Source organism: Pyxicephalus adspersus, chromosome 1 (assembly GCF_032062135.1).
Source record: "Pyxicephalus adspersus chromosome 1, UCB_Pads_2.0, whole genome shotgun sequence".
NCBI lineage: Eukaryota > Metazoa > Chordata > Amphibia > Anura > Pyxicephalidae > Pyxicephalus > Pyxicephalus adspersus.
In genome coordinates, this window is record NC_092858.1 from 12,145,849 (window position 1) to 12,162,755 (window position 16,907).

Genomic DNA, 16,907 nt, shown 5'->3' on the forward strand with positions numbered 1-16,907 from the left:
CTGCAAATGTGTAAAAGTTTAGGGGATTCTCAGAAAAGACTTGCATTTCATTAACGGACATAAAAAAAATCCAACATCGCCAAATTATGAAAAGGAATTTCAGAGCTGGTTCTGTCCACCGACAGCATTCTGCTGGCATGGCCCTCAATGTGGACAATACGGCCAGAAGTGTGGACACCCGACCATCACACCTACTATATAAACCCATAAAAGGGATTGTGCACCCCTTTGCACAAAGTCAGCTTTATAACAACCTGGATTTTTTTCCTTTATTTAAAGAAAGAGAAAACATTTTGAAAACAAATTGCAAGACATACATCAAACAGAGAAAAATATTTCAGCAGAGCAAAACAATGTGCCATAATCCCCTCTCTCTTCCCAAATATCGACTTAGGCCCATGGGTTTATTACATAACCCTTGATCAAACAGGAAGAGAGACACTCAGGGTGTACAGACTGCAGTCACCCAAGCCTTCCATTCCTGAATAAAGCTTTTAGAAAGTCTTCCCTTTGTGTCAACACAGACAAGCCTAGAACTGGGATAAAGATTAGGCCCGAGCCAATGGCAAAACCCAACTGACTGTGGTAAATAAGGAATTTAAAGTATCTAATTCTAATGTGGGCTATGAATGCTCACTAGTTCGTTGGGGTAATTTGACTGGGCCAGAGTGTAGACCTGAGAGCCCGTGTCAATGCACCAGGGAAGCCAACCTGTAAGGGCCCTATTAAGAAACACAGTGAACTGCAGTGATTTGCCGCAGGCTCAACCACAGTCCCAAGCACTTTCGTTTCAGTGAATAGGGGCATTGCAGTGTTCTTCCCAGAAAGTTTTTTAAGCTGGGTGGAAGAAACAGTAGGTTGGTGGCAGCACCTGTACTGTGTATTGTGACCCGACTATTCAGTAACCACCCAAAAACAGCCAGGTGGTTACTGAAAAGTGCCAGGTGGTGCACCCAGGGAATGTGCCATGGTCCCTGAAAGCGTCCAATTTCAGATGTGTGCACATACAACCAGCAAATTCTCTCTTTGATGTTAAAGTTTCCCTTACACAGCCCTAACTAGATTAAAGTAAAAATCATCCTAAAGGTACGGGTGACTGTTAAATCGAAGTGTTTTTTTTACAGATATTGCTCTGGGACAAAGGAAAGCTATCTATATGGCCAATAATGAGAGAGGTTGTTATTGTAGGTTATGTCAGTCTGTAATATTTTATATTACCAGCATCCTGATCTCACCCCAACCGACCACATGTGGGATTCATTGTAATTCTAATCCAAAGTCTAATAATTAACATTACAAATGCTCTTGTGGCCAATAAGGCAAAAATTCTCACAGTGATAACCCTTTCCATAACACTGGAGGATGTTATAGTCACGAAGGTCAGGCAACTCCATATTATTGCACATGGTTTTGGAAGGGAGCTTGCAAGGTGTGATGGTCCGGTGTCCACAAACTTTTAGCTCTTCAGTGAACAGAGTGCAATCCTACACCCTGCATGTCTATATATAAGGCCGCACTAGCTCATAAATCTATGTGGGTGATATCTCCAAACTAAGCAAATGTCTTTCTGCCCAAATGTATTGTTAAAAAAAAAACCATTAACTCTCGCCTGCAGCAAAGTTCCAACAATTTATACTGCTGTACAGGCACAGGATTATTTCAATTCAATGTAATGTTTCTAACTTTTTTTAAAAAGCTTCAGTGGTCCTTGAAAGAGACACAATGCAGCAGCTCTGCCTATTGCAACAAATTAAATAACAAATTTGCAGAAAAGTAAAGCAGGTGGCACTGATTGGTCAGGACAGACCTCAGTAAAACTTTTTGATTGGTTTTTGAATCTTTCGTCAATATATCTTTAAGCATGATTTGTTAGCATACAGGCAACCATCTAAAACATACATGAATAATTCAAGGATATTTACAAAAGATTTAAATATACAATATATTATGTGACAATGTGAAAATACAAAATGATAACATTCTCTAAGGCTTTGAAGTAATAGAACAGGTATGTTTAACAGTTTGTTTTTAAAAAATATTGCATTGAAACAAAAAACAGAGCACCTATCCTGGTTGGGGCAATTTTTTCAAAGAATGATTTTCTAAGACTGGTGTGACGATGTAGAATAGGCCATCAGACGTCACCAAATACCAATGGCCTCCTCCGGCTATGCGTGCCAGGTTTTTACTTGTAATGCAAACCCTTCATCTGTTTCTGGACTCTAGCTCCCACTCCTTTTTCTTTGAGATTAACAGTAATATATCTGACCAGCACAGCAGCAGATTTCACCAGCAAGTGGTCATTCATCAAAGTAAAAAACTGCAACTTCGGAAGCTAATAAAAGTGTGGAGAGTGAGGCCTGTGTGATCAAATGAAGGTAAGAGACAGATAATGCATTTCAATTTTCTTGGTGATGTGTTACCGACAAAACAAGTCAGCAATATTGAATCACAAAAAGAAAACATTCAGCCCATTTCACATTGGGTAGATAAGGACAGTGTTCACAATAGCTCTTGGTACATTGGCCTGAATTCTCCAAATATTCTTTTGTTACAGCATTTCTTTGCTCTCACAAAATAAGGAAAATTCAGCCAGGTTACAGTAGCTCATAGTCTGATGGTCCAGGACAGTAGTCCCCAACCCCTGCGCAGCGGACTGATTGTGGTCTGTGGCATAACAGGAGGCAGAAGTGCCGAGAACGCTGCTCTAAAGATAGTGACAATATGAGCGCCACCAGCAGGAGAAAAGGCGTCTCTCCTCACACTGCTTACACAGGAGCTGCTGAGAATAGAAGGGCAACGTATGTAAGGCTTACACATCTCCGCCATTCCCAGCAGCTCTAACACCTGACAACACACCAACTCTCTTACACTGCTCTGCTATAGCTAGTGTGCTGACAGGAGGCCGAGCTGCTAAGAATAGCAGAGTAGTGTAAGCTGTACATATACTGGGCCGTGGCCAAATTTTATTTTATTTTACTGGGTGCTGCTGTCAAAGGTTGGGGACCACTGGTCTAGTATACCAAAACTTTTACTGTCCCAATTTCCCTGTTAACCCTGAGTTTTTTTTTCCCCATTTGCAGTCACTTGATCATTAAAGCACCAATGGAGATGACCAGTGTTGCACACTATATAACCTAGAGATGTGCTGCATGTCCTGTAAGACGGGAGGCTAAAATAGGTCATTGCATTCAATATTCTGCAATTAATAACACCCACCCATGCAGTGTTTTAATGACAGTCATCTGGAGAGAAAGCGCCTGGGAATTGTTTCCTAAAGTACTGAGACCAGCAAAGACTCCACAGTAAATTTAAAGACGCACAGGAGTGGCATGCATGGAGCAGCACATTAAAAACCTGGTGCATGAAATTTGAGAAACTAGATTTGGCCTGTATAGTGCCTGTTATAGCCGTTCTGTAAAGGGAGTGAGGCGGCTCCTTTGGACTCCAGGCAGAAAATCCAACATTGGACTGAACTCTGCCTTTTTCCAACTGAAAGGGAGAAAGCCTGTCTAGGTGTAGGTGCTTACTAAAAAGAAGAAACTGACTTGGTGACGATCAACGGAATGCTTTTGTATCGCCACTTAAAATGCATACAGATGTAATGAGACGTGCACCAGGTAATAATAAAGCCATAGTTTGAAAACAAATTCTCAGTCAGCAAAACATGACACTTGATAAAAGCACTTAATTTCCTACTACTAGCCAGCATTTCATTCTGTTGTCAGGTCATTCTTATGCTTTATCAGTGTCCTTTTGTTCGGCTGGAGGGGCAACCTTCTGGGGTAACTCTAGTCGGGCCCAGGTCATAGGTTCTGCCTTTTTCAAGAAAACTTCTACTTTTGTCGCTGTCAAATTCACATAACTTTTTTGGACATCGATAACCTAAAAATGTAAAGATTTAAAAATGTAAAAAAACAAACTTCCATAATGCAAATTAGGGTGAACAGCAAATGACAGGCAAATACCATGAGAAGGTTGCAACATTTAAATGCACAACTCAACTAAAAGTTTTGAATTTGTGAACATTATTTTGGCATCCACCCAGGACAGGCAAATGTGACATTCATTTTCTAGACAGATCCCATGGAGTATTAAGTAGACAAAACCTATACAGAGGAGATCCTGCACTGTGCTTTGTTTCCTTGCAAGATTTGGTCTACACGGTATTCCGTCTACACAAGGAACTTTTCAGTCAATCCTTGCTCTACAGATTGTGGGGAAAGGTATGTAAAAATATATTTTCTCTCCACACAGGTAAATGCAGCATTTAAGTAGTGAGGGGGGCCAGACTGAATCAGCAAACCTTGTCTGATAGAAGGTCTGCTTTAAAGTGGAACTAAACCTGTAATGTTCACATATCCCTGCTTCATCACAGGGCGCTATCCCCTTCCTGCTTTTCTTTCTGGATGGAATCTTCAATCATCTTGATTGGCCGTGCTGGGATAATGTAAATCCAGTGCTGCATGAGAGTTAATTTATTCCCCGCACACGCAAGGAAAGCCAACACTGAGACATACATGCAAAGCAAAGATGGGGGGCAATCAGGCAGATAACAGTGGTTGCAGAAGGGACATTGCCAGTCCCTTTGTGAAAAACCACCTGCCTGATAAAGGATTTTTCAAACTGGGACTTAAAGCAGTAAGCATGCAGCACAGGTACTTACTGCACCAACCACTTACAAATAGCCAAGTGCTATAGACAGAAATAAGGCGCAGATACATCCTCCATGTGCCAGCTGCCTCAAATAAACTTCTCAAATAGTGGCAAAAACTGGAGTTATAAAGTATGGTCTGTCTAAGAAATATTGCTCATTTTCAATAAGTATTCCTTCATTCATCTTCTATACCCATGTAATCACTTTTAAAATTGAAAAAACAGCCTCCCTGTCATTTGCATACCGCACTTCTGCTACAAGTCCTCAGACTAAACCTAGTAAGTTGGGAGCGGGGTGCATCCGATGAAGTCAACATTCTTCATCTTTATCATTAGTTTTTAGATTTATAGTTGTTTCATAAACTTTGTTTTAAAACATTAGAAGAGAGTAAGGCTATGTACACACGTACAGTAATTGTCGTTGGAAAAGATCTTTCACAATCTTTTCCAACGACTAACGACTGCGCATCGTACATACAGCACCTTCTGCTTTATGGAGAAGGGAGGGGGAGAAGGACATAGCGGCATTCTGCTGCACTCTCTCCTCTTCACTTCCATTATAATCGTTTGTCATCCATCGCTCGTGGATCCGCCATGACTGTCACTCAGACGATGGACGAGCACTGTACACACGCAAGATTCTTGTCCGATATCAGTTCTGAGCCGATTATCAAGCGAGAACCATTGAACATGTGTACCTAGCCTAACTCTTAAGTGCTGATTCAAGTCACTTATCTTTAATGCCTACCAAATCTACCTTAGTGAGGACATTAGCAAGATAAAAAGGATGAGACTATCGAGTGAGCACAAATCCACCAGGTGATCATCATTTTTACCAATACTTACCCCCCATAACTGCAAATGCTGCTGGAATTCTTTCTCACCATCAAATACTATTTGAATTTTGACCTGAAAGACAATAAGGGCAGATTCTATGTAAGGAAATATGATATAAATACACCATGAGTTGGACATAAATGCTCACAAGCCTAAAATCTCTTTCGTAATGTTTCAGATTTTCATAGTATACATAACTTTTTTTTTTTTTTAAGTTATAAAGATATTCAGAATTGTGATCCATGTTGGTCTTTACCTGAATGATACCCAAAGAATTATATACCAGAGTATAGAAAAGCTGAGCTGTTATTACTATTACATTTCCTTTTAACAGAAGAAAAAGCCATTAGTCTTTATTTTAAATGGTAAAGAAAGGCTGTTAAAGAGCCACATATTCCAAACTGGCACTTGAGAAAGTCTTGGCATAGGCTAACCATTCCCTTTCTATGTCCTGTAAAAAGAATTAAATGATTTAATTTTATACCTAGAGAACCCTATGGACCCCAAGCACCTATTCTGTACAACAGCCAATTTTTGTCAGCCCAGCTTGTGAAAATCAGAAGGTTTACAGCCAACCAGGGCAACATTAAAGTTGCTTAAAAACTTACCACCGTGCTGTTGGCCTCTACAAAACTGAGCTCAGGAATGGAATTTTTTGCATAGATTGAGATGGTGACGCCGCCACCTGTCTGGTGCCAGTCATGCCGACATGGAACAACCTTTTTACCCTGGAACAAACAAAAAAAAGTGCATAGATGACAAGCTATATTGTCACTTCAAAATGATTTCACTGTGTCTAGACATGCACATATAATGATGATCACATCAACTAGACAGTTTGTACCAGTGCTGTACAAAAACATCCTACACTAGTTCATGTTCAAGGTTTTAATAAATATCTAATATCTAAAACCTTAAAACAAAAGAAAAAAAAACATGAAATTTTAACATATTTAGCAAGTACAGAAATTATCCCTATGATGTTGTCCTTGCATACCCTGGTCACTTCCTATGAGATAGAATGACGTACAAATAACCTTATCTCTAAAATGTAAGGTATTATTTCAATCAATCCACCATGAAATGGAGATAAAGGTAGAAGATGTATTTGAAGTCAAGTCTGTGTGTTAATTATGGCTGCCACCGACCAGAGATACCAAGAAGTAGTAAGTGTGGCCACCAAAGGGCAGCAAAAGATAAAATACAAAATTAAGCATTTCCTTCTTGTATATTGCAGCACATAGAATGTAGTGAGATGTGTTTAAATGCAGCATGTTTTTTTTCTTCAAACAAGGGCAACACATGATACAATATGCTATGTTCTTTTGACGTATTCCCCCTCACACTCCTCTTAATCATGTTCCTCCTTTGCCGCTGCTTCCTGTTGCAGCCTTTGGCATTGCCAAGTACTTCCAGATAGAGTGCATGGGATCTTATATAAACCAATCCACAAGACTGAACACTCACATGTGGGTAGTCATTAGTGCTATGTATGCAGCAAAACAGAACTTGCAGACGTGGATCAAATTCCTATGTAATAGGTAAAGGAAGGACAGCTAAATAAAGGTAACTATACACTGCTGGGAAGGGGTGGCCTGTCGAGAGATACCTTTTTTTTCCTTTGATCTGAATCACTATTCACATTACCATGATTAAGCTTATACCTTACTGGATAAATGTATACATTTTACTTCCTTTCCTAAAATAAAAAAATGTATCGTGTATCTTTTAGAAATCCAGTGCAGAATCTCTCTCATTGAATCCTGTTGCAGTTTTATTATAATTACACAGTATTTATATAGCACCATCATATTATGCAGCGCTGTACAAAGTCCATACTCATGTCACTAGCTGTCCCTAAAAGGAGCTCACAATTTAATGTTTTATGGCATATAACGATTATAAATCCCACACTCCTCTACTTGGATCCTCCACCCCAGCGTTTCTCAATCAGGGTTCCTGCAGAGGTTGCTGGGGGTTCCTTGGGTAATGACCAGTTTTTGCCTCTCAGGTCAACTAAACTGACACCAATGAACTTTTTGGCTATTTGTAAGGGTGGCATTGTTCTTCATCTGAGATGACCACCACAATGATGTAATGAGAGTTGTGGATTTAGTAATTATACCCTATTTAAAGTACAGCGATGCGTAATATGTTAGAGCTATATAAATCGTATTAATATAGTATTAATAACAATAATAAAATAAAAAAAACACAGATGTTCCTACTTCAGCTACCAGCACAAAACAAAGAAATATTAAAGGACTTCACCTTTACACACAGAATGTAAACCACAACCTCCAGATGTTTGTTAACATTGTCTATGCAATACAAGCAAAATGAGATGACAAAATATTGGTTATAGTGATTTTTTTTCATAATTTCGACTCCTAATATTTATATTTCCATTAAACAGTTATATTACATTACATGTTCTTTAACCTCTAAACTTACATCATCCTTCTTAACCCACAGATGTGAGCCCTTCGCACACCCTTCTTGTGATAAGAACGTATTAAAATCTGACGTTTTCCTCTTGCAGCAGCTCCAATATTTCATCCTAAAAAAAAAGGAAAAAAAGTTAATATAATTGTTCTTGTGTCCGCCATAAAAATTAGATGGCATTTTAAACAGTCAACACACGAACAAGTAATAGTAACAAGTAATGAATTCTTTTTTAGGGGTAAGCTAGCGTTTGTCACTAAGGTTAACAGTTTTGCTGGCAGCCTAAACCTGAAGAATACCTAAAACATTATATAAAGTCTGAACTTAAAGCCCCTGAAGAAAAGATGGTGGTAGTTCCATTTTTTTCTATCATGACCTGCGAGCTACTACTTATAATATATTTTCAGTACGAAACTTGTGCTGAGGAATTAGGATATCAAACACGAGCAGCCTCAAAAGTGCACATCTATGAAGCAGTGATGTCCCAATAATGGTACCCTATATTGGCTATAGGCAATATTTTTAAAGATTTTACAGATCAACGCTACCTGAATGCCCTGAGTAAACTATACAAATGAACAAACTCTGGGTTGCTATGATTACCAGATCCCTGATTTTAATCTGGCAAAGCAGGATGTAAAAATTATATCTTTAACAACAATGGGTTAAAGCAGACATTCACTAAGTGGATAAAGAAATGCTAACTATATGACATTTAGTTTGTTAATGTGCTGTGTTATGAGAAACTGCTATATTTTTCTCATTGAAATACCATTTAATGAAAGTTGCACACAGTTGTCAGATTTTTATTTTTTAATTTTAATGCATTTTAATGCAAAATATATTCAAAATACAAAAGTCATGTGCAACTTGAATCTTGGTGTCATATGTATATTGTTTTTCAGACTTGTCCATAAAATTTCTTTAATAAACACACCATCATCGCTGCCTTCCCTGCTTTGGTAGGAGGTACCAATATTGATATTTCCCTTAGGAAGTAGTTTCAGCAAGTTCTATAGATTGCTTTAAGAAAAAGCTGGATGATTTCCAGAAGCACAGAATGTAACTGGGTATTAAATGTTTGACGTAAAGATAACAGAGATTGTTGATCCAGGAACATTTGATTGCCTCACAGGCGCAGGAAACAAATTTTCCCCCCTTTTGGAGCAAATTGTACCAGGTTTTTTTTTGCCTTCCTCTGAATCAACTATTACCATAGGGTTTTATATCTGGGATATATTTCGCTAGTGGTTGAACTTGATGGACTTATCTTTTTTCAACCAGTCTATGTATGTATCCTTCCCTTCCTGCAAACCTTTGTATGGTTCTAGTGGGTAATGTAAAACAGTCTATAACACACAATATTTATACATACCCTTCATGGAAGATAGGCACACCACTGTGATACTGACATACTTCCTCATTACTTTGTGGTCCAGCAAATGTCTATGGTAAAAAATATAATAAAATGCTCATCAGTGTTCAACTTATAGGCTGGAAGTAAGACAAGGACAAGAGAAAGGTCTCGAGAGAAGTTGTACACATGTGAATTACAAGCTGGGTGGAAGAAAGAGATGGCAGCCCTGCCACATGTAAACATTGAAAGCTATAAACCAGCACAGAAGTCATTTTGTACCTTTGTGCAGCCACCATTTTTACAGGAAGTTCCAACTTTGATCTCTCCTGTGTCTTCATCTGCAAACAAAAAAAGAGAAACATTGGTAAGTATTTAATTAGGAAAAATTATCTAAATGCAGATTTTGCTGCAGGAGTGTTCTCCCCAGCTGCACTTTTCAGAAAGGTGGTTGGGGGAAGTTGGGTCCCTGGGGGCCACCACCAGGCTACAGCTTTTCATCCAGCTTAAACAAAAAATTGGGATAATACTGTGAAGTCTATAACTTCAATCCAATTCCTTTCTAAAACATTAGATGTCTGTTTTAGAGAGACATTTCAGTGTCGGTTTCCTAATATTGAAGAGGTTAGCATTCAATCATATGGAGAGCAGAGGTAGATCATTTACTCCTAAATGCTATGTTCTTTTTTCCCAATGAACTTTGCCTTAACTACAGTCACCTTTAATGCTGGAGTTTTGCTTTAACACAAACTTTCTAATCGAATCTAATAAACACACAGAAGACATCATGGAAAATAAAACACTGTGCTGCATTCAGTGTCATTTCATCCAATACAGTCCAGTGCTCTGTGTTCACGTTTTGATAGTTCGAATTGCCATGGTCAGCACAGAGCAACAACAGATTAAGCTGGAGAGTGTGGAAAGAATGTATTTTTCCATCTCTTTTCTCACACCAGTAATCATATCCCGTTGCTTTTTATAGACACATGAGCAGCAAGGTCGAACTAACAGCATTGAGTTCACCAATGAAGACAACGGATCTTACTGTGCTATACAAGCAGCTACACAGACACGCGGAAAATACATCAGGTATAGCAGAGGTGATGGAGCTTTACAGCCCTGCTGAACAGGCCGTAACCCACTAGTCTAAAAACTGTATTGTAGAAATATAATTAGGTGGAAATCTTCATGCCTGCAGATAAGTGTGAAAAACTCCATTGGGTCAGCCTTGGTGAACCAAGAAAAATCCAATCTGCTATTGCTTTCTAAAGACAAAAATGTCAGAGCTGCAGCACTCTCCTTCATTCCAAGTTTTCTCCCACATCCCAGGAACATACTGGTGTGTTGAATTAGCTTCTCCTCAAACTGAGCTTGGACTATGGTAATGACATATGACCATGGTAGGGACACTAACTGTAATTCCGAGGAGCTCACAGTCTAATGACATGACTATGGACTCTACATAATATTTTAACACTTTGGGTACCAACACCTGCATTCATCTACACCAAAAACTGACTGACCTCATCAGCACTGCTGATGCAAACTTTTTATTTTGCTTTAAACATTTCAAGATGCTCATTGGTTACCTTTTTTGATTGCAAGCATGCTTTAACCTCCCTGGTGGAATTCCCGAGTGTGTCTTGGGGTTAATTTTCAGTGCCAAAAGCTTAATCCCTGAGCCACACTCAAGGTGGGACTGCCAGGGAGTTTGAAAGTCTTACCTGGTTCCCACGTTCCAGCAGTGTTCTCCAGCAGTGCCCGTGGCGTCCTTCAGCAATGTCCACAGAGATGCCTGGCATCTGCTTCCCCTGGCCATGCAGGCCGCACATCGCCAGGATATACACAAGCGACCTGGCATCTGCCTCCCCAGCGGGTGAATGTTGGGGACGCTAGACCAGGGGAAGCAGATGCCAGCCGAGCATCTGCTTGAGAGCCTTAGGCTGGGGGGGGAGACTGTGGGGATGGTAGGCGGGAAATTTAAAATAATGAGGATTCATAAATGTACCGCTTTTACATTTAAAAATACTCATTGTTGGGTTCGTGCCGGAATTTACAAAAAAGCTCCGGCTGAAAACACAAAAAGTTATCTACCACTTTTAGCAAAAAAAAAAAGTCTTTACATAGGACTATTTAGATTATCATGTTAGCATGTATGAACAGAACTAACAGATCTTAACCAGCGGGGATACTTAACCGTTTATTCTAGAAATGCATGCTGTAATCCAAAAATTGGTGTCTGCTGTAAATGGGAAAGCATTTCAGCCCAAATAGGATAAGAAGAAGTAACACAAAAGATGATCCAGATGGTAAAAAACTGAAAATAAAGCCCCTTTATGATGAAACTGTCCATGGTACAGTTGTATCTTCTTACCTGCTTCTGTCTTGTTATTTTCGGAGGAAAGTTTCAGCTTTTCCAGTGCTTGCTTCAAAGAAGCCGATACCTTCAGTTGTAACCGTGTCAAAGGCTCATCCGGGCTGTAAAGACATTACATAATTAGAAGAGAGTACAAGGTAGCCGGAGACAGAAGACTGATTGGCAAAGTCAAGATCAAACATAAGAAGCCAGCAACCTAAAACTTAGTATTAGTGGTAGTACAATACATAAATGCAGAATGTGTGACAATATTCCCAGCAACAAGCACAGAGAAATCATACATGCATTGCATAAGTACTTTCCACCTCAGTGGGCGGTTTTTGATTTTTTTTTTTTTTTTTTTTTTAATCTTCTAAAGCCTATATTGCAGTACACAAATACAGAAATCCAATTTAGTCAGTCAGATTTAATATTCAATTGTCAAATTACAGCCAACAAAAATGTGATTAGTAGACCTATTGCATAAAGGAAAATTCCATATTTTAGAACCCACAATCAGGCAAGTCATCATTGCAGAAAGGGACAGGCGATGTCTCTTCTGCAATAATCCCTTTTACCTGCCTGATCGCTTAGGGTATCTAGCAAAAAGTTGATCTGTACATTCGCAGTGTCAGCTTTGGCTGCCAGGATAGGGAATAGAGACAGGTGAGTATCACAGGTTTAGTTCTGTTTAATATATAGCATGTTGCTTCTAAACAATATATGCCCCAGTACTATATTACTCTAAGCCCTTTGCCCCTTCTAATTCTCCATATTGACCCACACCGGGTGTAGATATCAATTCCCTGAATTCCACTTACCTGGGCCTTTTAATAGACTCTATAGGCTTTGGTGCTTGTATAATGTGTTCATTAAATTTTGGCTTTAGGTCTGCCAGCTCTTTCTTTTCTGATGTGGTCTTCACCTCTGGCTTTACAGGTTCTGGAGGTTTCTCATTACTGTGGAGTCCTTTAGTACAACCCTGCAATTGTTCACAAAAGATTCATTAAAGTGGTCACAGCAGGCAAAAAACACAAAGCCGATTTAAAATACACAGATCTAGATTGTAAGCTCCTCAGAGCAGGGTCCTGTGTCACTGTCTGTCATTTGCAAACCCTTATTTAACGTACAGCGCTGCATAATATGTTGGCGCTAAAAAAATCCTATTTATTATTAATAATAAAATACATGCAGATCTGTAATCTGAGTATTTTTTCTACATGTTTGATAATCAGTTCTGCCGATACTGTGCAACAAAATTTTTTATTTTTTATGGTTCCCCTGCTTTCAGAAAATATATAATATTTTGGGGTTTTCAGCATGTTTTCATATGCAAAATGTGCAATTCTGCATGCAAGTCTCCCTATGTTTAATTACCCAGAACGTAGAACGCTGAGAATCAATTCAACAATACCATAGAAGAGATCCTGGTAAGCAGACACAAATATGTACAAAATATACACACGGGAAAATGTACAATGTAATCACAGCAGAGGCAAACAATGCACACTTACCGCAATGCTAAGGAAATCTGAGAAATCTGTTGTCCTCCTCTTACAGCACGACCAGCCCTGTGTATGGGAAGATACAAACAAGTCACAACACAGTACATTCCATTATGAACCCACTACCAACAAAACATTCTAATACACATACCTTCAGAGCATCATGAAACACCGGCACACCAGGGTGATAGGTACAGGAGCCTGCAGAACAAATAATGGCATTAGTAATGTGTCCCGAGATTCTGTACTAAATGTATTGCAAACGAACACAACTAATGTAGAGAGGAACACACGGCCCCATTACAGGACAACCAATAATAAACACGAAGCAGCACTGCAATGATCATATCTCCCGGTCACCCAACTTTCTCCTTTCTCCAATGAATTGATTGGCTCCTTGTACTGCTTCTTCCTCTCACACTAGCCCTGCTATACAGGGATGCAAGAGTCTAATAACAGGTCAAGCTTAAATACAGGACCGGTCTGTGCAGTGGAATGGGAGCTCCCTTATATTGTATATAGTGCCATCACAGGACAGGACAGAACTGTGTAGTGGGAAGGTAGCACTTTTGTATTGAATTTAAAGATAGAAGCTCCTCTGTATTACTTATATTGCAATCACTGTACAGGACCGGTCTGTGTAGAAGGATGGGGGTTGCTCTGTACTATATTCTCTACAGCCACAGTGCAGGACTGGTCTGTGTGGTGGGATTGTAGCACCTCTGTATTACATTTACTGCATATAAAGTCTAGAACTGGTCTGTGCAGTGGGAGGGGGGCTCCCTTATAATATATATAATACAGTCACAGTGCAGGACCGGACAGTATAGAAGGATGGGGGTTCCCCTGTATTATATACACTGCAGTCACAGTACAGGACCAGACAGTATAGGTGTAATATATATAGTACAGTCACAGTACAGGACCGGTCTGTGTAGTAGGATGGGGGTTCCCCTGTATTGCATAAACCGCGGTCACAGTGCAGGACCAGACTGTGTAGTGGGATAGGGGTTCCCCCTGTATTACATACACCGCGGTCACAGCGCAGAACCGGTCTGTGTAGTAGGATAGGGGTTCCTCTGTATTACATACACCGCAGTCACAGTGCAGGACCAGTCTGTGTAGTAGGATGGGGGTTCCCCTGTATTACATACACTGCAGTCACAGTATGGACCAGTCTGTGTAGTAGGATGGGGGTTCCCCTGTATTACATACACTGCAGTCACAGTGCAGGACCGGTCTGTATAGTGAGATGGGGCTCCCACTCATGTTTTGTGGATCTCCAAGCAGCAACTATATGAGGTCTCTGTATGACTATGATATGCTGATGACCTGATAACAAAAGACACCAGACATCATAACCCTTCAATACTTAAGTCCCAGGACAAGCTCATCCTAACCCATGACAACTATCTGCTTTTTCCAGGTCCCGGTTTCGATGGCATTTGCTTAAAAATAAGTGTACAGGTGCATTTCTCTTGATTTGTATGGGAAAACCTGTTTGAAGTGAACATAACCCCATGGATAGAAACCTAATAAAGATGGACTATACTCTGGAGGCCTTCTCTGCATAAGAAAGCAGACAGAAGACCAAGGACTAGTCACCTGTACTGTCTATGGTCCCCAGCCTGGCCAATAATGATTGGTTAAGGATCTAACACCAGGATAAAGGATTGGATGAAGTTTCAGCACCTGCACATCACAATGCATTTCAATGTGACGTGTTACTCTGCAACACATGCCTGCCAGAGAGAGGTCATCTTCTTACTTATAACTACAGATGTCAGCAATCTGGGTAACTGTGTGAACGAGCCTTTAAGGCAGGGGTAGGCAAACTTTTATGGCCATTTCAGAGGTAGGCGGGAGCACGGCCAGGCGGCGTTAGGCCGGAACAAACTACCGGCTAGGCCGTATCTGGCCTAAAGGCCGGGGTTTGCCGACCGCTGCTTTAAGGCATAAGTAATTATAAAAAACTGCGACCAGGCGGTTCTTTATTGCAGACAGGACAGACGAGGTCCGTTCTGTAATAAAATAACCTTACCCGATTGCAATTTTTTACTTATACTTTACTTATACTTATATGTCCTCGTCCCGTCACAGGGGCTGCTGTCTTCTTCCTCTTCCGGCATACATATTCTTCGGCCAGCCTGTGGGAGATCATTGAATCCCGGCAGACCCAGCTCAGCTGCGTTTTTACTAATGGAGATAGTGAACAGGAAGGCAAGTATATACTTACCTGGGGACACCACCTGACCCTTTCTGTGATAATGACCTGCCTGTTCTCAGATTTTGCAAGTGGAACTAGTTTTGTCTTAAAAGTCCACCAAGGATTGAGATGATGATGATGTCGGCCCTAGCATCCTGACGCCACCGTCCCAATGGCGGCTCCAATCCCTTCCGTTATTAGCTCCTGCGCGCCATCCCTTTCAGGCAACACAATGGCGGCTCCCGCTTCCCATCCCCCTCAAGCTACCCGGCGGTGGATCCCGGGTCCAATCCTTCTCAAGTGACCCAATAGCGGCGGCACCCGCATCCAATCCCCCTCAAGTGACCCAATAGCGGCTCCCGGGTCCAATCCCCCTCAAGTGACCCAATAGACCCAATAGCGGCTCCCGGGTCCAATCCCCCTCAAGTGACCCAATAGCGGCTCCCGGGTCCAATCCCCCTTAAGCGACCCGATGGCGGCTCCCGCTTCCGATCCCTTACAAGCGTCCTGGCTCCCGCATCCAATCCATTTGAAGCATCCCGGCTCCTGCGTCCCTTTTAAGTGTCCCAATGGCGGCATTCAATTTAATAATTCTAATGGCGGCTCCCGCATCCAATCCCTTCCATGCACCCCGTTGCCAGCTCCCTTGGCACCTTTTAATAACCCAAAGGTGGCGCCTTTATCTTTCGGTGTCAGCTCACGTGCCCCATCCCATTTGGGCGTCCATCGGTGGCCCCACATCCCATTCCTTCCCTCACAAAGGGTTACCAGCAATACAGCCATCATTTTACCCCAGGAAGGCTGGATAGATACAATATTCTGCAATCATACCCCCTAATACCCCCATATACACATAACAACCCCCCAATGCCTGCCCCGGGTGACACCAGCAGTCTGCTCACCCTCAGTGTTGTTCTCGGCGTCGTAGCGCTGCCCGCAGCCCCGGTTGTAGCACAGCATAGACATGGCGACACACACAGCAGCACGATGATCACACTAACACCCGAACAGGGAGGTGAACTGACTTCGTTTCCTTCCGGAAAACGCCGGCTACCACTCGGGAACTTTCCCGAACCTTCCGCGCATGCGTACGTCCCCGAACCGCAGCCGAGAGCTCAGTCGGGCCTGAGACAGGAAGAGAGCGAGTAGACACTACGCAGGCGCAGTGATGGACCGCACGAGCCGCAGTTGAAGGATCATTACGCGTGCGTGTAAAGTTTTCCACGTGCATAGCAACGGAAGCGTGCTGTTTGTCGCGTGCCGTTGCCAGGGAAATCCAGCAGAACTCTAAAATTGATAAATTGCAGAACAGGGGACACCTAATGAGAACAGATGTGGAGGCTGAGGTTTTGCATTCTGAAGTAATGCAAAATCTATTTTAGTTTATTTCTAAGGACCTCAGAAATGTGTCAAATGGAAATAATAGACACAAATCCAACAAAACACCAAAACATTCTATATTCTAGTCAGACTGCAGATATAGTAATGCATTTTGGCCTTTCCCAGGCCTCCTTTATATCATAAGGTGCAGGTAGTCCCCCAGTTACA

The 16,907-nt window shown here is 41.2% G+C and overlaps 1 protein-coding gene across 1 annotated transcript; it reads right to left on the reverse strand.

Moving 5' to 3' along the window:
* Nucleotides 1–255: 255 nt before the first annotated feature.
* CHORDC1 (cysteine and histidine rich domain containing 1) lies at nt 256–16,492 on the reverse strand. The gene is made up of 11 exons (XM_072402552.1): nt 16,262–16,492; nt 13,305–13,354; nt 13,163–13,219; nt 12,470–12,630; nt 11,667–11,770; nt 9,575–9,633; nt 9,314–9,384; nt 7,948–8,053; nt 6,102–6,221; nt 5,503–5,565; nt 256–3,885 (listed from the first exon to the last, which is right to left on the reverse strand). The coding sequence occupies exons 1-11, from the start codon at nt 16,323–16,325 to the stop codon at nt 3,736–3,738; spliced, it is 1,005 nt and encodes a 334-aa protein (XP_072258653.1). The 5' UTR covers nt 16,326–16,492; the 3' UTR covers nt 256–3,735.
* Between the last annotated feature and the right edge of the window lie 415 nt (nt 16,493–16,907).